General features: G+C 41.6%; 1 protein-coding gene across 2 annotated transcripts in view; it reads left to right on the top strand.

The window, feature by feature from the left end:
• The first annotated feature begins 6883 nt into the window (after positions 1-6883).
• LANCL1 (LanC like glutathione S-transferase 1) overlaps positions 6884-22262 on the top strand; it is a 34807-nt gene continuing 19428 nt past the window's right edge. The window contains exons 1-3 of one of the 2 annotated variants that reach the window (XM_053919035.1): positions 6884-6935; positions 7247-7343; positions 10656-10773. In XM_053919035.1, coding sequence (XP_053775010.1) covers positions 7263-7343; positions 10656-10773 — 199 coding nt within the window. In that variant the 5' untranslated portion in view covers positions 6884-6935; positions 7247-7262. Of the gene's footprint in view, positions 7039-7246; positions 7344-10655; positions 10774-22262 lie in introns of both variants that reach the window. The other variant, XM_053919033.1, reaches the window with a different exon arrangement.

Here is a 22262-nt window from a genome sequence, read left to right as displayed (position 1 = left end):
TATATGTCTGTTTATGTTCTTGTTTCCTCCACTGGCAATAGCTTCTGTCAATCCATGAATTCTGTTCTATGAATGAAACAGAAAATTGCTACAGTATTATCCAGTCCCAGCTGGATGCTAAACCAACAGCACAGTGATCTTAAACTCAAGCTTAGGTAACTCCTGCTTTATACTTCTTTGAGCTGAAAAGGAAGCAGAGAATTCTCCTCAAAAGATGTGATACTTAAGGGAAAAGTAAAAATAGTAAAAATTATTTGCCTGATTTTGAGTGTGTGTGTGTGTGTGTTTTGTTTTGTTTTTCTGTTTAAGGTGGAGGAGACTTTTTTAAAAAGATAAAAGAATATGGGGTCTCTTGATGTATCTTCTACCACAGGTCAATGACCCAGTTGCCAAGAAAATTCAAGGAAATAAGTAGGAGGAAACAGAGAAGGCATGGTCACTAGGAGGTCAGAGGCAAGGGAATACCACAGAAACTTAAGCATGTTGCCACTTTGCTAGAAGACATAGGGTAACAGTTCCTAGAACTTCCATTATGCATCAGAGACCATTAACTGTCCACTAAAGTCCATCCTCCCCTTCTTTCATTGCAGCTGGACACGCAACCGTTCAGCAGAAGACTTCACTCACAGCCTCCTAGCTGTGGCCGTAGGACCACATCTCGTCGGTGGGATTAATGTGGGACGTGATGGATTCCACTCCCTGGTCTGGGGCGGAAGACATCCATTATGCACTCCTCTATTCCCCTGGCCTCCCCACAAGCTGGGACACAGACAGGCCTGCGACCAGCATGGATCTCACAGACCAGGACAACATGACCACATGGAAGGAATCTGGGGTCCTGAGTGCCCACATGGAGCAAAGCTAACCTTCAGGAAGAGAAACATAAATTTCTATTCATTTCAGCCATTATGTTTCTGAGCCTCTTCCCAACTGTAGCTTTGCTTTCACTCTAACTACAACACATTGTAACATTTGAAATTAAGGTTTTAGCATCGAAATAAAGAGCCTTCAAATGATACCTGTTTTCTCTGTTTAATACAAATCTCCCTTGATTTCTAGAGCTTTCTGTTTTAAAGGCAATAATATAATATTGTTTCCTGAGAGTTTACACAAGACAGATTCACAAATTAAAAGAACATTATATTTTTCCCAAAATGTTATTCTAAATATACCAAAAGTGAAACATCCTTTCAAAAGTCATCAACAATCAAACTTATAATAATCACAGATTTGTTCAGCCACCATAGCTGTAGGTGAAAACAGTTACAGGACAAATTGTGCCCCACCCCTCACTCATTTGTTGAATGAAGTCCTAAGTCCCAGTACCTTAGCATGTGGCTATGTTGGGAGACGTAGGGTCTTTAAAAGGTAATTAAGGTGAAATGAGGTTATTAAGGCAGACCCTAATCCAATATGACTAGTATCCTCATAAGAAGAAGATACTAGAACATATGATGGGGGGACCCATAAAAACTCGGAGTTCTCTTCTGGAGGGCGGGCCCCTTGTAGTACAGGCTTCCCCAACTAGGTGAGCGTTCTAGGAACCCATCTGTATCAGTGTGCCAGCTGGTGTTGTGAGAGGCTGCGTTCAGCTTCAGTGAATTTTTTTGAAGATTCTTTCAATGCATTTCCCCATTTCATGATGGGTGATTTACAAGAGCACGGGCCAACACCACGCTGAGTATCCAGCAGTTTGTGACCAAAATGGCGTAAGCCCTCTGCCCCACCCTCCCTATTCACCCAAGTTTGCCCCGAGTGACCTTTTTGTTTGTTTGTTTGTTTGTTTCCCTGGGTGAAAAAAGTCCTCAAAGGGAAACATTTTGCCAATGTAGAAGACATGAAACAAAAAAACAGCAGAAGCACTAAAAAGCATCAAAACTGACAAGTTCAAAAACTGTTTTTAGCAGTGGAAAAAAGTCTTGATAGGTGCATTGCGTCAAAAGGAGAGTACTTTCAAAGTGACTGAAGTTTAAACACATAACAATAAATACACAATATTTTTATAAATAAATTCCGGTTTGGGGGTTCCCCCTCATAGACACACACACACACACACAATACCATGTGAAGACACAAGGAGAAGATAGCTGTGTGCAAATAGGGAGAGAGACTTTAGGAGAAATCCACCTTGGTGACAGTATTGATCTTCTTGCCTTCAGAACTGTGAAACAATAAATTTCTGTTGTTTAAGCTACACAGACTGTGCTACTTTGTTGTGGCAGCCTTAAAAGACTAGTACAGGTACTAAATATAAAGTGTTTTCCTTTGGAGCCAGAACAAAGGATGAATTCTTTGGGATGGTACTCTAACAAAATAAAACAAAACAAACAAAAGAAATTAATTTTATATGATTTTCAGTTATTCAAATATTTGGATTTTTCCATCTAACAAATAGAAAACTTGTTCATACTTTGATTATATCTGAACTTTCTAAACAATGCTAAACCTCTCCCAAAATAAGTTTGGATCCACACTTTATGCTATATTCAAAAGTGAACTCTACATAGATTAAAGACCTAACTGCAACAAGTAAGAAGTTTATAAAATAAAATGTAGCCCATGAGTGTATAAAGACTTTTTGAACACGAAGCTAAATCTTCAGATCACAACGTCAGAACTGCATGGGCTTAACTTCATCAGAATGAAGAAATGTGGTTCAATGCAGTGTCTCCTCGGCGCTCCACTCTACTCTGTGCTGCTCTGCTCCAGGGGGACATCCTGGGTGTTTTGGCTCCAGCCTGGGAAACAACACAGTCCTCACTCATCAGTGAAAAGAAAAGTGCACTGCCTGAGCCAGAGGGGAGCTGGCTTATATAGACAAAATCCCTGCCCCTGGTCCCTGATTGGTCCGTGTCCAGGCAAGTAAGGACTCCGAATCCTTGAAGTTTAATTGGTCCAAAAGGCAGTGTCCTGATTGGTCATAATAGAGCCTCTCTTATTGGACAGATCTGTGCAACTGAATGGATGGGGAAATTCTCAATCCTATTGTCTGATACAGGATTCCAGGAACTCTGTTATAAGGGCTGGCTCAGATGGCAGGAACACAGGGCAGACATTTCAGGGCAGAGGCAGGTAATTAATTCAGTGCAGACTCCTTCCTGAAGTGTAGTTTGCATGAGGACCCCTGTGTAGAAGTGGCTGCTAGGCTCTTGTTTTGTTGGTTTTTTTAATTTGAGCTCAGTTAGCCAGTAGGAGCCCTTCTTGGAGGTGATGCCTTTTTCCTCAGGGTTCACAACGGCTACCCTAGAAAAAGTTAACAGACTAGAAAAGATATCTACAACATCTCAAGACAGAAGAGATTATTATCTAGATTATCATTCTCCCCAAAAAACAAAAACAAAAACAACTTCTGTACATCAACAAGAAAATAATGTAATACCCAACAAAAATAAGCGAGGGGTATGAACAGGTAAATCTCAGGAAAGGGCCAGATGTCTAACAAGCGTATGAAGAAAAGTCCAACACCATTAAGCAACAAAAATACTGACAGTTTAAACATCAGTAAAACTCCACATTGTCCATTAGAATTGCAAAAGCTAGGATATTGGATGATATCAAGTGTTGGAGAGAACATAGGAATAACAAACTATTAGATTGCATTTCAGGGAATGTGAACCAGTCCACCAGTTTCAGAAAGCAATCTGTCACTACTGGAGAAACTGAGTGTGAGAATGTCCCATACCCCAGCAATCAGCTTCTAGGTATACATTTCAGAAATGCTCACATCAGATCCTTTTGAGAACATGTACTGGATATTCCTAACTACCTTATTTGTAACGTGGAAGTTAGAAATAGTGCCCATCCTTGGGGGAAAGGATAAGTAAAATGAGGTGGAGAAATACTATGAAAATGTTATACAATTATCTAAAATAATAAACTGCACACTGACCAACACAGATTAAAACACAGTAAATGAGTATTTGTAGCACTAGTGCACTTATTAAAAATACATACCTACACAATCCATGGCATGTTTTCCAAAGGATATATTGACTTGGCCAAAAGGTTCATTTTGTTTTTTCCATAAGATGGCTCTAGCAGTGCTTACTGTCTTTAACTTTATTCGAAAGAATTTTGTTAGATTGTGTTGTGACAGCTGTCATATCAGTGTGCATTTAAAAAAAAACATCAAAATTGGTGAATTTTTGTGCAGCCATTTTAATATTAAAGATGGAAGAAAGTATGCAACATTTTCAGCCTATTATGCTTTATCATTTCAAGAAAGGTAAAAATGTAACTGAAATGCAAAAAAAAGATTTGTGCAGAGTGTATGGAAAAGGTGCTGTGACTGACCAAACGTGTCAAAAGTAGTTTGTGAAGTTTCTTGGTCCTATTGACATGTTGGCCAAATAATTATTTGCTTTGGAGCTGGGTTATGCATTGGAAGATGTTTAGCAGCATCCCTGGCCTCTACCCACTAGAAGCCGATAGTCGGAGACAGCCAACTTACTTAAAATATCCAAAGCAATAAAGTTACTGGTGACAATGAAAAATATATCTTTTATTTTATGGAAAAAAAATAAACTTTTTGGTCAACCCAATACATTAGACCCTTGAACAGCTCTGGGGTTATCAGTACCAACTCCTTTCCCCCGTGGCCTCCCACACCCACCCACCCTCCCCCTGTAAGTGTGGAAAATTCCCCTGTATCATTTGACTCTTCAGAAACTTAACTACAGAATACCAACAAATACCTCTCTTAGTATTCTCTGAGGGTTGGTTCCAGGAACCCCTACATATACCAAAATTTGCAGAAACTCAAGTCCCTTATGTAAAATGGTATAGATCAATGCATATAGTCGTCTCCCCATATCTGCAGATTCCCAACTGCGGAGCAAAAATACTATTTTCATTCACAGTGGGTTGAATCTGTGGATACTGAACCCACAGATACTGACGGCTAACTGTATATGTATTTTAAAATATTCACAAAGAAGTGGACCCACGCAGTTCAACCCCCTGTCGTTTAAGGATCGACTGTGTAAATTTAACATAACATGGTGATTGCCTTATAGGGGAGAGGAATGGGAGGAAAATAGAAATTAAGAAAAAATAAAATAAAGTCTTAATGAACTTTAATGAACTGATGATACTATACTAATAGCCAAGGAGCATAATTAGCTCAATTCTGCATCTGAGATTTAAACACACACACATACACAACTCCAACTTCCATCCCAAGTTCCTCCTGAATTTCTTTCAGCATGTTATTCTAGCAAGCCACATCAGCAGTGGGAACACTGGAGTAAAACTGTCTAACCTTATTAAATTCTTTTGGTTACACTGTCTCAGCAGTTCACAACCAGGCCTATCTGTGTTTCTCCCCTCCCCCCAGGGACATTTGCTGTTAGCAATTTGTTACTGCTTGGGAGAGGTGTGCTACTGGCATCAATTGGATAGGGGCCAGGCACACAGCTGAACATACTGCAATGAACAGGACAGCCTCCCCCAACAAAGAAACATCCCTTCCAACTGTCAGTAGTGCTGAAGCTGAGAACTCCCACGCTACCTCCAAATTAGGTGTTTGGGAGGCTGCCCACAAATGCTCCTTTCTTCTTTCCCATCTCACCCTTCCATTTACTCTCCTTCCATCTTCCCCTTCCACTCTTTCATTTCTGCTCAAGCACAATCTACTGTCTATGATGTCTCACTCCCTCTAGCAGTCATTAATCTAATTAAATATCACACTGATTCTAATTGCTCATATAAAGACTGTGAAAGGGATAAACGGACAGTAAAACTTTAATAAAGAAAGATAATTGCTAAATGACTTTCACTCCTTTTCCTTTTTTTCTCTTATCAATTGCTCCTGCACACAACCATCTATTGAAATAGGAAGAGTATCCAATTTAAGATTCACTGAGGGCCTCTTCTAAATTTTTGTGAATTTGGTGAAGGAGATAAGTGTCCTAGGAGGACAACAGTTAAAAAGAACACACTGAGCCACAGTCGGGGTCAGAAGTAGATGACAGCCGCAGAGGGACAAGGTTGTGCCAAGGTGGGGGACTGGGAAGGACTGAGCTTCAACAACTGCAGGTTTGGGGCCAGAGTCCTAACAAGAGAGAAGAGAAAGAGTGACTCTTCATGACTTTTAAACTGACCTCCAAAATTCGCTGAGCAACAGAATGAGCCTATACGTTTAGAATGACTATACGTTTAAATGAAAGGAATTTTTTTTGGATAATGGAGACTATTAAACATTGAAATTGAATGTTGTGGATGTTCTGCTCTGTTGGACTTGGTTATTTTTTTAAGGGGTTTGGGTATACAGTGTTATAGTCCAATGCAGGCTAAGGATCAGATCAACGTTCTTAAAAGCTGCGATGCGTGTTTTCCTGTATTTTCCCGGATTCCCGGATGTTTTATCAATTAGCATTTGATACCTTGTCCCTAGGGCACTCACATTGCCTCTTGAGTGCCTGGGAGGTATTGGCCCTTCAATAAACCTTGACTTTTGTCCTGGTGTTGTTAATTGTGGTGGTGGTTTTGTTTGTTCTGTTTCATTTTTGTTTTGTCTTTAAGTGAAAGAAAAGTTTGGAAAATCTCTGAAGAGACATTATTCAGTCCTAGAGTAGGAATATGAACGTTTATTTCTCAATGCAATCTTTTTTTTCTTCTCCAGATTAAAAAAATATATATTGTAATTCTTAAGAGTTATCTGGACTTGTATTGGTTTTCGTGAAAATAAAAAGAATTAAAAGAAAACAAATGTAGAAGATATTGGGCACATTTGCACGATATATTAAGATAAATCCCCGGTCCCGCTACCCAGAAGTTAAATCATCCCGTATTATCCTTCAAAAATCACACTCGTGTCTCTTTAAAGAACGAAAAGCGAGAAGGGGGCGGGTCCGCGGAGTGACGAAGGTTCTCATTGGTCCGACGGGGAGGAAGTGAGCGGAGACCGCGGCGCTGCTGCTGTCTGGAGCTGTGGGGTGAGAGGACGAGGCGGAGTTGGCCGTCTGGACACTGCGTGGGCAGTTGCTTCAAGTCGCGGGCGTGGGAAGGCGCGGTGCAAAACGGGGCCGCTTCATCGCGGTGGGTTCGGGCCCCTGGCAGCCCTTTCGCGGAGATGCCACGCCCTAGCGGCCGGGCGGACGTGGGGCCGGCGCCCCCTCGCGCCGCCGAGACCGTGCGGCGGCCCGGGGGTCGGCAAGGAAGCGTTGCCAGGGCTCCGGCCGCCGCCCGCGCAGCCGGGCCGAGGTCCCCGTCTCACCCCCGGTTCTCTCTTTCCCCTGTTCTGCAGGCTCGCTTCTGGCGCCATGGCTCAAAGGGCCTTCCCGAATCCTTATGCCGATTATAACAAATCCCTGGCCGAAGGCTACTTTGATCCTGCCGGGAGGGTGAGTTTGGGATACACCTGCCTGACTCCCTTCTGCCAACCCCCAGTTGTTTGGGGAGCGCTCAGTTTTGCCCGAAAGGGATGAGCACCCCTTTTAAAAAATACATTTAACTCGATGGTAACTGTATAAAATACATTTGAAATATATAAAATACATGTAGAAATATACAATTTGAGCTTTAACATGTAGACTATAAGGAATCATCGCTAATTGATCACTGAAATAACCGAATTCATTGGTACTTTATCAAAATAGGCGGTTGCAGATTACCACGCAGTTTTGCGTTTTTGATCTTCTTGGTTTCTTTTTAAAGAGAGGTGAAAATCCTGATGGCATTGCACCTGCGCCCTGTTCCTTGCGTCGTGACTGTACACGAGTATGGGCAGGGTGCTGATGAGAGTAAACTGGAGTGTGTGGTGAAGACACCTTCGAACTGCAGGTGTTAAGAGAAATGTGGGACATAGGCCTGGAGTTCTTGGTGCCACTTCCACGCCCTGCGGGACATCCCCAGAGCTGGAAAACCTAGGAAACTGGTTTGCACCACACAGACTCCTGTGCAGAAGGGAAGCTGGGTGTGAGTTACCAGGGGCCCGTGCTTTCTCCTGTCTCTTTGGGGGAACGTAATTGTTAAGAGAGAAAGCAGTTCTTTTTAAGAATACCTGGTTGAGAAATCCTAAGACTGAGTGAGATTGGGTAAGTGACCTCTTTAAGTGCACACGCATTGTTTAAAATTTTATGAGGTTATTTCTGAACTCCGCAGTCATATCAAAAGACCTTCACACGGGATGTAATGGCCTTAGCTTTTTCGTATCTGTCAAGGTAACTTGACAGGTGGCCATTCGAACCTGTGTTCTGCCCAGCTCTGCAGATCCTGAAGCTGAAGTGTGTGTCTTGTCTCGTTGGAGGGAGACATGCTGTTTCATGGTAACTTGGCGGAGAACACTTGAGGGTGTATCCTAACGACAGGAGCCTTCAGGAAAATGTAGCTCGCTATTTATAAATTAAATACTTTCCTGCAAAGTTAACTCTATTCCCAAGGGAGAAAAAAATGATATTCTTAAATTTAAACTCCAGCCCCCAAGTAACTAATTTATTGCTTAACACAAGCTTTTTGAACATATCCCTGAAAGAAACTAGCGTACAAGTTCTAAAATTGTTTAACATTAAACATGAAGGAGGAGACCCTGGAGATCTGTCCTTAATTTGTCAACACACACATTTTAATAAGGGATTGGTCTGTTTTTTGGCGTCTGTCGAAAAAAAGGGGGGGTAGTTTTTAAGAGACTCTTCAAATAGCGCTAGAGTTTGAACAATTTTGTGGTCTGCCACAAGCAATCGATACTCTCAGCCAGATCGCCTTTATTAAGTGCAGTTATGCGCCAAAGAGACAGTAACTTCCCTTCCTGAGGCCGAGGCGAGTCAGTGTTCTTGGTCCCTTAAAGTGAGGCCAAGCAAGAAGATAAATTCTCCTTGATCTGTGAACAGAAGATGGCAGGTTCTCACGTAGATGCACTCTTCTATCTAGTTGCGATTTATAGATCTTTTATGTTAATATTAAAGTATATTTTATCTTACTGAGTGTACTTTCAGGACTTGTTGAAATCTTAACCTTGTGGCAGAAATTGTCAAATAATAGGAGTAAATAATTGTCCTTCAAACGATGTGGTTTCTTCAAACAGTGTGTGACATAAGGGATTACAGAGGTGCTGGAGATGCTGCAGAACAAATAATCCTGATGTGGCTGATTGTCTCATTTGCCTTATCAGAGTTAAGGCTCTTCACAAGTTAAACTTAATGTCTTTTTTTCTTAATCTTCTCCTGAGGGTATGTTTATTGATTTGAGAGAGAGAGAGAAATAGACATGAGAGACATTGATTGATTGCTTCCCATACACGCCCCAGTGGGGGGTCACACCTGCAACTGCTGGTGTGCAGGACAGTGCTGCAACCAACTAAGCCACTTAGCAAAGGCATAAAATTTAGTATCTTTTATTATTATTATTAATAATTCTATGCCATCCTCACATTTTTCAATGTTAAGATACCCTTTTTTAAAAAATGAGATGATGGTAACAGATAGTAGTAGTTAGTTTTTACAATCCTTACGTGGTGACATAAAATGTACCCCTGTTATGTTCCCCAACACTGGTTTGAAATTTTACTGCTGTGTGAGATCCAAGTTTGGGAATCACAGCAGACATCTTCTGATTTATGGCTAATTTAATAAAGTGATTTTTATTATAATAAAATATTGGTCCAGTTTATCATTGGTGGCCTCTTTTCATATTTAAAAAACTTTTATGTAAAACACTGATGTTAGAACAAACGCATAGCAGATCCTTGAACAGTGCAAGGGGCTGGGGGCGCTGACCTCTCCAGCAGTCAAAAATCCGAGCAGAACCACGGTCGGCTTTCCACGTACTCAATTCCCGGCCGTGGAGTTGACCCTGGAGCAACACAGGTTTGAGCTGCACAGTCAAGTGAACAACCCACATAAATGTGGACCTGCACAGTTCCAGCCTGTGTTGCTCAAGGGTCAACTCTGCTTCCTGCCTTGAACAGTAGTACTTCTAAGTGTTGTTACTTTGTTGTTGTTGGTTAAGAATAAAATACAGTAAGTCCTAACTGTGACTTTAAGCAAAACAACATATAACGAAATCAATTTTACCATGGGCTAATTGATATAAACAAGGGTTAAAGTTGAATGGCATAATTCTGGTCACAGAAACATCAAACTTCTAAGTAAAGAACGAAAACACTTCTAATATTAAACCCTGAAATACATGTCAGCTATACACACATTTAAGAAAGATTCATAGAAATAAGTCTGGTCATTCTTCTCCAGCCCACTTAATCAGGTTCAAGGGTAGGGGTGATGAGAGCCTGTCCTGCCAGTGCTGAGCTGGGGCCCACCCTGGACAGGATGCCTGCCCTTCCTTCCCCGGCTGTACTCACTCACAGACGCACACACATCCACACCCAGCTGGGGACAATTTAGATGCCAGTATCCCTCACATGTGCATCCTTGGGATGTGGGAAGAAACTGGAGTTTCCAGAGAAAACCTACAGACGTGGGGAGAACATGCAAACTCCACACTGAGAGAGGACCTGGCAGGAATCAATTTTTTTCTTCATCAATTTATAATGAAACAACATTTAACAATGGTGTTATTGAGGAATTGCTGTAATTGCCCATTTCTCCCAGGCAGAAAAATGTGCCCTTAGGTGGAAATAAATTCTTTTTGACAACCCATATCTAGCAGGCCAAGTGGCCCATACATTTTGATGTTTGTTGTCCTCTTGATATCTGCAGCTGACTCCTGAGTTCTCACAACGTTTGAACAATAAGATTCGAGAGCTTCTGCAGCAAATGGAGAGAGGCCTGAAGTCCGCAGACCCTCGGGATGGCACTGCTTACACTGGCTGGGCAGGTAGGAAGTGCTGACCGGGCAGAACGGAGCCCCGCATTGCCTTTCTAGAGCTGTCTGACTCAGTCCCTTTATACACTTCCTTCATCTGCATATGAGTAATTGCTGTGCTCTCAGCCTAGCCATGGTGTCTCCTGGGTTTTTTTACAGTGCTCCGAATTTAAGGCACGGTAGGCATATTCACGGAATTTTTGACTGACAGAAATTTAGATGGCTGTAATCCGGAGGAGAAAAACTGGTGTTCAGCATTACATAGTTAATGTGGAGATTACATTTCAGTGGGAAGAGCTCCATAATAGAGGTGAAATAGAGGTAAGGAGAATTTATCCACAGGAAGTGAAACTCGTCCAGAAGCGTTTTTTATAAAAATTACCACGTCACAGGGAACCATACAGAACTAGATTCCATGAACTGATCTTTTCATATAGTCATTGCTGGTGGACTTGCATTCATTATTTTGCCCATCATTGACAGGTTGGGGAAAATTTGGGAAGTAATAGAACCTAGGTGTCAAAAAGGTAAGCTACAGAAATCAGAGCAGGAAAATTGAAGAACTGCACTTCATTTTCCAATGTGCAGAAACAGAAAGAAACTTTACATAATCTTGAAGAAAGCACAGATTAGAGACTCAGTGTTTCCCAGTTACTCTGCAAACTAGACAAGTAGAACAGGTTTTCAGTTTAGGAATTTGAATTTGATTTTGAATCAATGGTGCTTGTCCTAAGAATGTAGTTCCTGAGCCTCACAGCAGGGACTCTGGTTCGGGAGGTCTTGAGCAGGCCGTGGTCCCCTTTGCACTGGACTTTGAGAGCAGGAATTGCTAACAGCACTCTCTTAGCAATCCTCTTCTGGTAATGCAAGTGATTCTTAGGAGGCCGGGAATGCAGTTAAAATCAGTCAAAGTTACAATCTCTCAGGGACATTTAAGGTCAGTATTTTATAAAATAAGAGGAATGGATGGGCCCTTTCTCTTGTAGTTTATTTAGCTTTATGATTTTTGCAGATTTTAGCAACTTAACAAATGTTAAGATGAGAATAAAATGAAAGTATTTTACTTCAAAATGAAAGTTATAACAATTGTCACTTAATTGAGTATCTACTGTGTTCCTGGTATGCTGTAATTGGTAGATTAATCTCATTAATAAACATTACTGTTGTTTATTTAAAATGATGAGGATTTGAACAAAACAGGACAAGTACAATGCATAGTTATCTTTATCTTCCCTCTTGATTTTGACTTTGTAATGAGGCACAGACTTATAGATCTTTTCTTAATACATTTGGAGTTTCTATTATTTTGTTATTTCTGCCCCCTCCCCCAAAAAAAGAAAAAAGAGAGAGAGAGAGACTGAAGCAGGCATCTAGGTGTAATCTATACTGGATTACAGAAAGAAGGACCTAAACCTCTAACTGGCCCGTTTGCGTCAGCTTATATTATTACGTATTCATAAATTGTCTTGCTTTAGCAGGAAAAGGAGGGGGGGCTGATTCCAAGTTTGAATTAGTAGTTTGACAGTGTTAAGAAAAGCTGTCAGTCCAGCCCCTCTATTGCCAGGGCTAGTTGACAAACGAAAAGTTAAATTTCTCTTGGAAATGGAAGAGAAATTTTCCTTCAAAATAAAATGAAAGTTTCTTCAAATTTCTTGGCAGTATGAGGTTTCTGGCATCATCTGCTTTGAATTATCAATAACCTTCAGCTTTTTATCCTTAAGTATCTGTGATACTCATCTCTGGCTCCTGGAAGAAGCTTACATGGCAATGGTCCAAGGCGAATTGGCATGCTAAGCAAGGTCAGGATTTCTTCAGTTGCTGGCTGTTTTATGATACAGCACAAAATCTTCTAGATAAATTTGCTAATGGTTTTTGATGCAAGGTTCCCTCCATCTCCTAATTAAGCACTGTTAAAAAGCCATTGTTCACCATGAAATGGACTGTCTCTCCCAGTGTTCTGGGAAGTAAAATGCCTTCCTGTGCTGGTGTTCAGACAACCTGAGTGGCACACAGCTCTGAGACACCTAAGAATCTAAGGCTGACTTGACCACAGAAGGTCACAATGTTAATACCTCCCATTATTTTATATCTTACCAAGTATTCACAACTGCGGTTTTAACACCGGAAAGTACATACACAAATGACACACAGTAAAAATATTTGGTGTGTGGCAGAGCGGGATTTTACAGGACGTGTGTAGATTCGTGTTGCTTTGTGTGAGCCCCATGTTATCTTTCAGAAATCGATACTTTCTATAAAATTTTTATAATACAGGGATTATATTTCATTAACTTTATTCAGCTCTAAATTTAGGGTCATATTTTGATAAATATTAATTTATTTTCTCATTGCTAACTTGTCCAAAATTGGTTTTTTGGGAAATACTAATTTACTCCTCCAAATAAGAAACCTCCAAAACTTTATTTCCTTGTTCAGTGTTGACATTTACTGAGCATTTGTTGTCAGTTTACAGTGAAAGTTTTTCCGGTTATATTATTCATTACATAGTGTGTATGAGAAACCTTCATGAAATTACAATTAGTTAAAACTTTTAGATTACTGTCCTAGCATTAGGTTAAGTTTCATTCCCCTGTACAAACGTCACTACTTAATTCTGATTCATACAGGATTCAGATTTGGAGTAGAACTAGGTTCCGCTGCATATACCCAGGAGAAGCAAAATTGCAGTGCCTTAAATAAAATGGAAGTTTATTTTTCCCTCATGAAAGAAGGCCAGAGACCGGCATTTCAGGGTTAATGATAGTGGCCTCAGATGTCAACAGCAACCCAGTCTCCTTTCTTTCTGCCCCATAATCCTTCAACCACTGGCCAGTCTACCTTCTGGGCAGGTATCTGCTGAAGATCCAACCATTACACAACCTTTTCAGGCTGCAGGAAGACAAAAGAAGCAAAGAAGAAGGTATTTCTTCCCTTAAGAAAGACTTCCTGGAAGTGCCGCTCAACATTTCAGTTCTACTTACTTTGCATTGGCTGAAACATTCAATAGCCACACCTGTTAACCTGGAAGGATGGTAAATGGAGTCTGATAGCTGGGATTCTGTCAGTAAGGGAAAGGCGAGAGTGGATGTTGGGATAAGACCTAGCAATCTGCTGTAAGTCCTGTATGACAAGAAAAATGATCCTTATTTTTATTCCTGTGTTTACACAGGGATTTGGATAGTGACCTTCAATTTTTTCGTCCACAAAAGGATCTTCTGTCCACATTTTTGGAATTTTTATCTCTAAAATATTTTGAAATTTGCTAAACAATATTTTGCCTGCTCTTTCTAGGGAGACTCGTATTTTGATCCAAAACACCGTTATTCATTTTCATTTCTTTTTCATTTCAATAAGTAATAGTCTTTTCATAAAGCCAACCATAAAAAGGAGGCACTGTGGGAATGCCAAAGCATAATTCGTTTTTCTCCAGCCAAGTCTAACAAATCTAGAAAGAGAATGCAGCTGATTCTAAACTTAACTGTGTCAGATGTTAGTGTTTTCTCAACTTGATGAAACAGTTGTCTGCCTTCCCTTTCTACTTCCTCTCAAACTCTCATGTGCTTGTCACAGGGCTATGAAGTCCTTAATTTGTGGGTGCCATGTATCAGTCCATGTAAAGCCCACACTCATGTGTCTGTTCTGCTTCATGATTCTAAAGAAGAATACAAAACAGACTGTCCTACTTTATAACATTCATTCACGCTATGCCTAGATGTGTCTGAGTTGCTCATTGATCCTGAAAATGAAATGTCTTCAATGCTACATATGTACTCACTACTGAAACACTCGGCTCCAGTCATTTTCCCTTCTTTTCAGCAAAATCTGAGGCTAGTAATGACAGGGTACTTACAAGAATTTCTGCTAGAGCACCTCTGTATTTTCCGAGCTTCAGAAAACACTACGTGTATAATGCTTTATTAATAAGGGTGATACATACTGGTTTAAATAGAAATTTAAAAGAAACAAACATTGCTTTAGGAAGTATTTTACATTCACTTCAAAAACTATTTTACAACTGAAATACCTTGCCTGGATTTCCTCGGGAGCCTTCCGAAAAAAAGCCTTAGATGGGCCCAGGCTGGCCATAGTGCACAGCCTCCTCCACATGTGTGGGCTCAGCAGTGCAGGGCCGCCTAGGGGATGGGGTCTGTGGGTCTCCTGTTAGGGGGCAGGGGAGAAGGGGTGGGAAAAATGGGCACACAACTCAGTGTCTGCCCAAGTTTCTGACAGTTCCTGAGTTCATCTGAATTCCCTTAGGTTCCCAAGACAGCACTCATCACGGGCCAAAGCTGAGTATAGCCAGCAAATTTTCTGCAGGGCACAAGCTTGACAAGATGGGTCCTCCAGGAGTGAGAAGGATGAGGTTAGCGCACTCCCCCAGGCTGGTGCTATAGGGATAGGAGTGGTAGGCCCAGGGAGGATGGCCTCTCTGGGCAATGTGGGTTAGAGACTCAGTATAGAGACCTTGGCAGCTGACCCTTCACTTCTCCATGTGACTCCGGCTTGCTCTTAGTCACCTTCCCTCCACCAGAGCCCCAAGTAAGTGGCTGAAAACTAGAGTTTGTGTGCTGGCTCTTTAAGAGGGCACGTGGGTTTCTCCCAGCTGGTTTTCACAGTCAGGTGTTATGCAGGCTGCTCTTCCTGGCTCTGGGGCTCTGGGTTGGAGAGCCCAGCTGGGGCTGAGACCCCTCACTGCTCAGCAGGGACCTCTGTAGTTGAGATATCCCTCCAGATTCCAAACCGCTACATGTGAGTGCAGGGCCAGCCCTTTCTGCATCTCCACCCTTCCTACCAGTCTCTATGTGGCTGCTTCTGTAGATCCTTGGCTATGGGACTCCTGTTCAGCTAGTCCGCAGTTGGTTATTCAGGATGAATTGATCCATAATTTATTTGCAGTTCCCATGTGGTACTGGGAGCAGATGAGTGGAGCTTCTACCTACTCTGCAGCCATCTTACATCCCAACATAGGCTTTTAATAGGATTCAGGTTTCATCTCCACTAAGTCTACATGTTTACACCTGTGGGTTCACATAGTGCAGTTTTAGAATCTGTATTCTACCCTTTTTAATTCACAATAAAGAGGTAAAATGCCTTGACTCTAGGAAAGAGAGGAGGGAAGAATTTTTTTAAAACCTCAAAACCGTCTCATACTCGCAAATGACACCTTATTACCTAAATCCCTCTGGTCTGCCTCATGCTTATCCAGGCATGAAGTGGTGTGAATAATCAATTTTTCAGGCAGTAATTCAGAGTTAACAAATGATTACTATACATTAATGTACAAAACAAGAACTGAGTACTTTAATAATAAAATACAATGAGTAAATTTTGGTTCCCACAGGAATGGGGATCATCAGTATGCAGTTTTGTGACCATTTGACTGTTGAAGAGCAAATATAAAGATTAAAACACAATTCTTGTTAGTCAGATGTTACTAGGATTAACATTCGAATGGCAGGAGCCAGAGGGTGTGTGCATGTATGCCAGGAACCAACGTTACTGCCGGGCACCAGTCTAAGTGCTTTGCATTAATTAACTGATCTAAGTCTCAGAAGAACTCCAGGGCATAGATACTGTTCATGCCCCCATTTCACAGATGAGAAAAGTGAAGCAAAGAGGCTGGATATCTTTACAAAGCTAGTAAGTGACAAAGTTGAGATTCAACCCAACCAGCCTGGCTTAGAGTACCAGGTTGTTAGAGAGACAGAGACAGAGAGAGAGAATGGGAATGGGAATGGATGTGTGTCTGTGTCCACTTCTACATTAGGGTTTGCGCCGTACATTCTGTAAGGGAAGAGCTGCGCGTAAGCTCTCAGGCAGAGTAAGTAATGTGAGCAATCACAACACAATGACACTCACGTGTACAAACTTTGTAGATGCGGCTGAGGACTAGTCATTTTAAAAACATATCAGCCCTGATAAAACATGAAAGGAATTTGGAAAGAAAGAAGGAAATGGCTTGTTAGATAGTCAAGAGTACTTACTATTTAAAAGTCTACTGGAAAAACTTATTTGGGATCAATCCTAGAGTAAGCCCTGGAGAGATGATGGGTATTTGCAGCTAGAAAAATGAAATGTCCAGCATTGTTCCCTAGAAAGTGTTCTCCCTGCTAATCCTGAATTAACATACTAGTGTGGTTTCAGGAGAGAAAATTAACTGGGCCAAAACAGAAGCTTTTCCTCATAATCACTTGTGTTTGAAAAAGCTTATTGAGGATCTTCTTGTGTGAAATATCACCCATGTCTGAAATCAGTCAGTAGCTCTGCAGCTGTTAATAAGTGATATTTGAAATAAACAGCTTCAGTTCTTCTCACTGAAATCCTTTGTAGAATGAGTGCATTGAAGTGTAATGCATCATGCTACTGATACACATGCCAGCAATAAGAAGTGAGTTGTTTGTTTTAGCCTTCATCCATTCCTGGTAGATTTGCAAGAGTTCTTTACAGTATGAGCTCCTCGTTTGGGACGCAAGGTAAGCATTCAGGTTCTCTAGATGGCCCATCAGGGACTGTTCTATGTCTGTGCACACAGCAGCAGACAGTGCAGAAAAATAGCAGGCAAGGAGGGACCTGAAGGTCATACCTGACGGCCAGCCAGTGCCTTAGAAAATGGAAAGCATAAAACACTGGTGAAGAATTGTTATTATAAAGGATTAAATGAGCAGATAAAGTATCCTTGTGTTAGAAATAAGCATTGAGTAGAAGAGATTGCTTCCCCTGCAGATAGCATGGTAGAAAGGTTAAGTACACCCAGGGGATGGCTGGTCTGACTAGTGGCTTTAAGAGAGAATGAGGGAAAGTGTTAGTCCTCGTTTAATTTCATTTTTCCCACTCTTAACTATGATGATTCCTAAGGGAAATGATGATTAACTCACACTTTGACGGGAAGAAAATACACACAGGACTCAAGAGGCTTTAGCTCTAAAAGACATGACCCAGTCTTCTATAACTAACTCTCAACATTAATGAGGCTAAGATCGGCATATAGTTCGTCTTTTCAAGTATTAAATAACATTTTAAATGATAGGGTATGCAGCATAATCCCTGGAGTAATATTAACTGCGCTCTAACTGTAAGTCATTAAAGTGTTTCAGGATGCTGTTCCTCTGATCTGCCAAATATAGAGCCTTTGAGCTCCAGCTTTAGCCTGCATGTCTTCGTTTCTGCTGATTCCAGACGGACTTGAAAGGAATCACTCTGGCCAGGTGTCTTTCCTTTGGAATTTGATCTCATTAAGTAACCCCATCAGAGCCAGCACTTCGGTGTCTAATGTGAGCCCTGAACAAATGTCCTTCACCTTCACGAGAAGCACCTATGCCTCCCAGCAGCAGCTGGAAGGGCAGGCAGTAGGAACCCAGGGCGTGGGTCTACACGGAGTTTATTAGAGCCCTTCACAGTGACCACACGGGATAGATAAATGCACCAAGAGTGTCACCTGCTTTCTTTCTGCCTGTGCTTTATAGGGTGTTGATGTCATTGTACGATAGGTAACCTTAAATTGTTAAGACACAGGGCTGAAACAACTATAAGGTTTAAATGCCACCAGTGTGCTTGAGTAAGGCACAGAGAGCAGGGTAAGTGGTTATGGGTAGAGTAGAATAAATAGCAGGCAGGAAAGAAAGGATATATCTAAGCAATTTGATTTTTACAGACAACACCAAAGAGACAGGGGCTATGTCTTGTCATTTTCATTCCAATAACTTCACCACTTAACGCAGTGCTTGGTCCGTGTTGGTGCTTAATAAATACTTGTTGAATGGATTCGTGGATGGATAGGTGTTGGATAGATGGACAGCGGAGAGTGTTCTACCATTACTATTCTAGCTACCACCTATTCAAACTAAAAACAGTACCTTAAAACTAGGTGGAATGGGGAAAGGGTAGGAATTCAACTCATTTCATATGTTAGTCAATCACATTCCTTACCCTTCAACCTCTGATGTAATTGAGAAATGAACTCAGAAATGAGATAAGGGCATATTATTTAGATCTGGACATTAAGTGGGCTTCCTCCTTGTCCCCTGATTTGAACTTACCTCCCCAGACTCAAACAGAGCATGTGGACAGCCCAAGGTATGAATTACTACATAAGAAATAGGAGAGAGGAGAAGGCAGAGAGCCTAAGGACAAAGAAGACTTCCAGAAAGTTCAAGAGTGAGGCCAGATAGCACACTTTTCCAGCCTCCCCACCAGAGAAGCCAGTGAGAGAAGAGAAAGGCAGGAAATGGGAAGAGGAAGAGTATGGTTGCCTCTATTTTCTGTCCCTTTAGATTAGGCATCAGAGAGGAGACAAAGTGACTCATTTGATACATTGAGACTCACATTGGGCATTTGGGGGTGGGTATCTGTTGAGCAGTTACTGTGCACTGAGGACTGTTACAGTGATTAGCGTGATTCACAGTAACTGTGGAGTAACTACTATTTCCATTTTACAGATGAAGATGCCTGGGCACAGAGAGGTTTAGTAAATGAGTTAAGGTCACACAGCTAGTAAGTGGCAGAGCCAGGCTTCAATCCCAGACAGTGATTCCTGAGCTCATGCTCTTAATGGCTACTATGCTGAAGGACTTACCACTCGCATGGCAGTCCGGATAAAAGACTGGGAGCGTTTCCTAATTTGACAAGTATGAAGCAGTATCCCGCTGGGCACGGAGGGAAGGAGGAGGAAAGCATGATGTCGTCGTCGTCGTCGTCATTTTTTTTTAATCTCTCCTTCTGTTGGACAGTCAACTCTGGAAAAATGTTCAGGAGAAAAGACACATCTTCAGAGTGCCCATTTGCCCTCTTCCCCTCCTTGGTTTGGAGCAATATTACTAAATTAGGCTGTGGAGTCCCAGCTAGTTTGCTCCTAGATTGCCTTTTTTAAAAGGACTGGAGTATTTGGAAAGCCAGCAGCTGACAGTGCCCGGCTTTAGTAAGACGGCTGAGCGGGTGTGCGAGGCAGTGCAGTGTTTACGTGCAGGCTCTGTGGGGAGCTCTGTGCACAATGACTGGAGTGACTGGGCGTGAGAGTCCTGCCTGAACTCTAATTTTGTTGAAGAAATGGAAAGGCACACACTCAAACAGTCACAAAATTGAGACAATTAGAAAATAATGCATTAGAAAGTACTCGCCTGATACAGAAAGACAGATGATTGTATTAGATGGGATTAATCAGAGGAATCTTCACTTACATGTTCACAAATCTGAAAAGCACAGAAAATAAGGAACATATAAAATCTTAGCTAGCGAAGAGTTTATTTGAAACTTAGAACAACCCGTCACCCCTCCTTCAGGGAGATTATGTCTACACATCACTGCAACTATTGGGACCCATTCTTGGGTGTTAGCTGAGCACCTCTAGTGACTCCAGTGTATTACATAGTCTGAGCGTGAATTTTCTGCCAGGTGCCATGAAGAGAGTCCTTAAAAGCCCATGACCTGTAAGGACACACTTACAGAGTTGAGCTACCAGGGCAAAGATTTGTACATGAGGGTGGACTGATTGTAAATAACAGAATAATGTTAAGGAGTACTCTCTGAAATGCAGAGTATGGGGAAGTGTTTTGAGAGGTTCATACATCTGTGGTTATCTCCATATACATTTGAGACACAGCAGGTCTTGATTGGTCAAGATGAATAGGACTAATGATCCCTCAGAAATTCAAAGGCTTAGTATTAATTACTTCTCAACAGCTGGCTATATTTATAGTACTACTGGGGTAAGTAGCTGAGTAAGGAAATTGCATATTTAGAAGTGTCCCCAAGCAGTTCACCCTCCCTTTCCAGAGTAGTAGGTACAGGAGGAAACCGAATAGAAAAATCTAGTTCCATACAGCAAGCCAGAATGGATTTCTGTTACAGCAAAATTTTGTTGGGTCTTCACAGTTTATACACATTTTTTTCGATCAAGTAGCTGTCAACACTTCCAAAAGAAGAGACTTCTAGAGTGCACCGTAAGGCGGGGCCAGACTTCCTGAATGTCTTATGTAGAATATTGCATCTACTCTTGTGTTCAGAGCAGTGCAGTCCCTAGAACTTTCTGTGGTGATGCAGATGTTACTTTGCCGTTCATTACAGCAGCCACTAGCCATGTGTGGCTGTTAAGCATTTAAAATGTGGTTAGCGTGACTGAGAAACAGATTTTTGAATGTTTACTTTTAATTAACTTAAATATTGGACACCACAGTTCTGAGCAACCAAACAGGCTCCAGGAACTGTGAGATCAAGATAATAAATATCTGGGGTTTTTGTGGCCTCTCGACCACAAGAAGGTGATAAACACAGTTTTTTGTTTTGTTTTAATCAAACGCAACTCCCACTTGCATTGGATTAATGACTTCCAGCTGCTTCTGAAATTGACCACTTTGGTTAACACATTTTCCACACGTTTGGAGGATATTTGTGCAATCTTTCCTTCTTGAACTACGGACTCATATATCCACCTGCTACCTTGACCTCCCTACTTGGATATCTAGTGAATATCTCAAACCTGACATGTCCCTCTCTGGTTTGGCCCTTCTCTGCCTTCTCCCTACCAGGCCCTATGTTAGACACTTACAGTGATCACCCATAACTGGTGTCCCTTTCCTTCTGTGCTCATGACAGGGGTGGACCCTCCCCTCCCCCGCCATTGTAGTTAGGTGAAGCTACCTCTTCTGGACCAGGGCTGCAGGTGGAAGTGGTGTATGTCACTTCCAAGCCAAAGCATGTACTTGCTGGCACGATACCCTGCTGCACTCTGCATGTGGTCTGCGTCTGGAATCCATTGCCTGGGTAAATGGATAGACTTCCCTTAGAAAGTTCTGCATGCTCAGTGTCATCTTGGAAGACCTAAACTAACACATATGGCCAAATTTATCTTTTAAAAATGCGTTTGTTGAATATTACTCCTCTGTGTAACTTGTAAACTGACAATAGATTAGCATCAAATCTAAATTTCTGTGTCTGCTTTTTAATAATTTGAATCCCCAAGGAGTCCAGCCTTGTTAACCAGGTCATCCCCTAGGCGTCTCGTCCACACACAGTTGCTCAGGTAATTCCACTTGGGAGAGTGCTCTCTGCACCTGCTCCACTTCAGTCTTTTCACATCGGAAGCCCCCTTTCAGTCTGCACCCCACCCATACCTCCTCCTTGATGGGGAGGGGTACTCTGCCAGCCTCTGTCCACTTCTCTTCACCAAGTCACCTTCCAAGAGTACAAAAAACTAAAGAATTAACATGCCATTTGAAAAATTACTGACTTCATGTATTTGATTCTATAGGGCACTCTATTGATTGGTTGTTACTGATGTTACTTAAATTTATCTAGATTTATATAGAGGTGGGATCCCTGTAACAACTTTTCTATACTCTTTTGGGAAATGAAGTAAGACTATCCAGAATAGGGGTAATCACTTGTTCCTGAAGGAAATTACTCATTACTTAACAGAATTAGGATTTTATTTCAAAAATTGTATTCTTCACCTCTACTGACTTTAGAATTAACAGGACAATAATGGATTAGATTTTCCTTTATTCATT

Source organism: Desmodus rotundus, chromosome 2, assembly GCF_022682495.2.
Source record: "Desmodus rotundus isolate HL8 chromosome 2, HLdesRot8A.1, whole genome shotgun sequence".
NCBI lineage: Eukaryota > Metazoa > Chordata > Mammalia > Chiroptera > Phyllostomidae > Desmodus > Desmodus rotundus.
The sequence above is the reverse complement of the archived record's forward strand: the minus strand, read 5'-3'. Positions and strand labels throughout refer to the sequence as shown.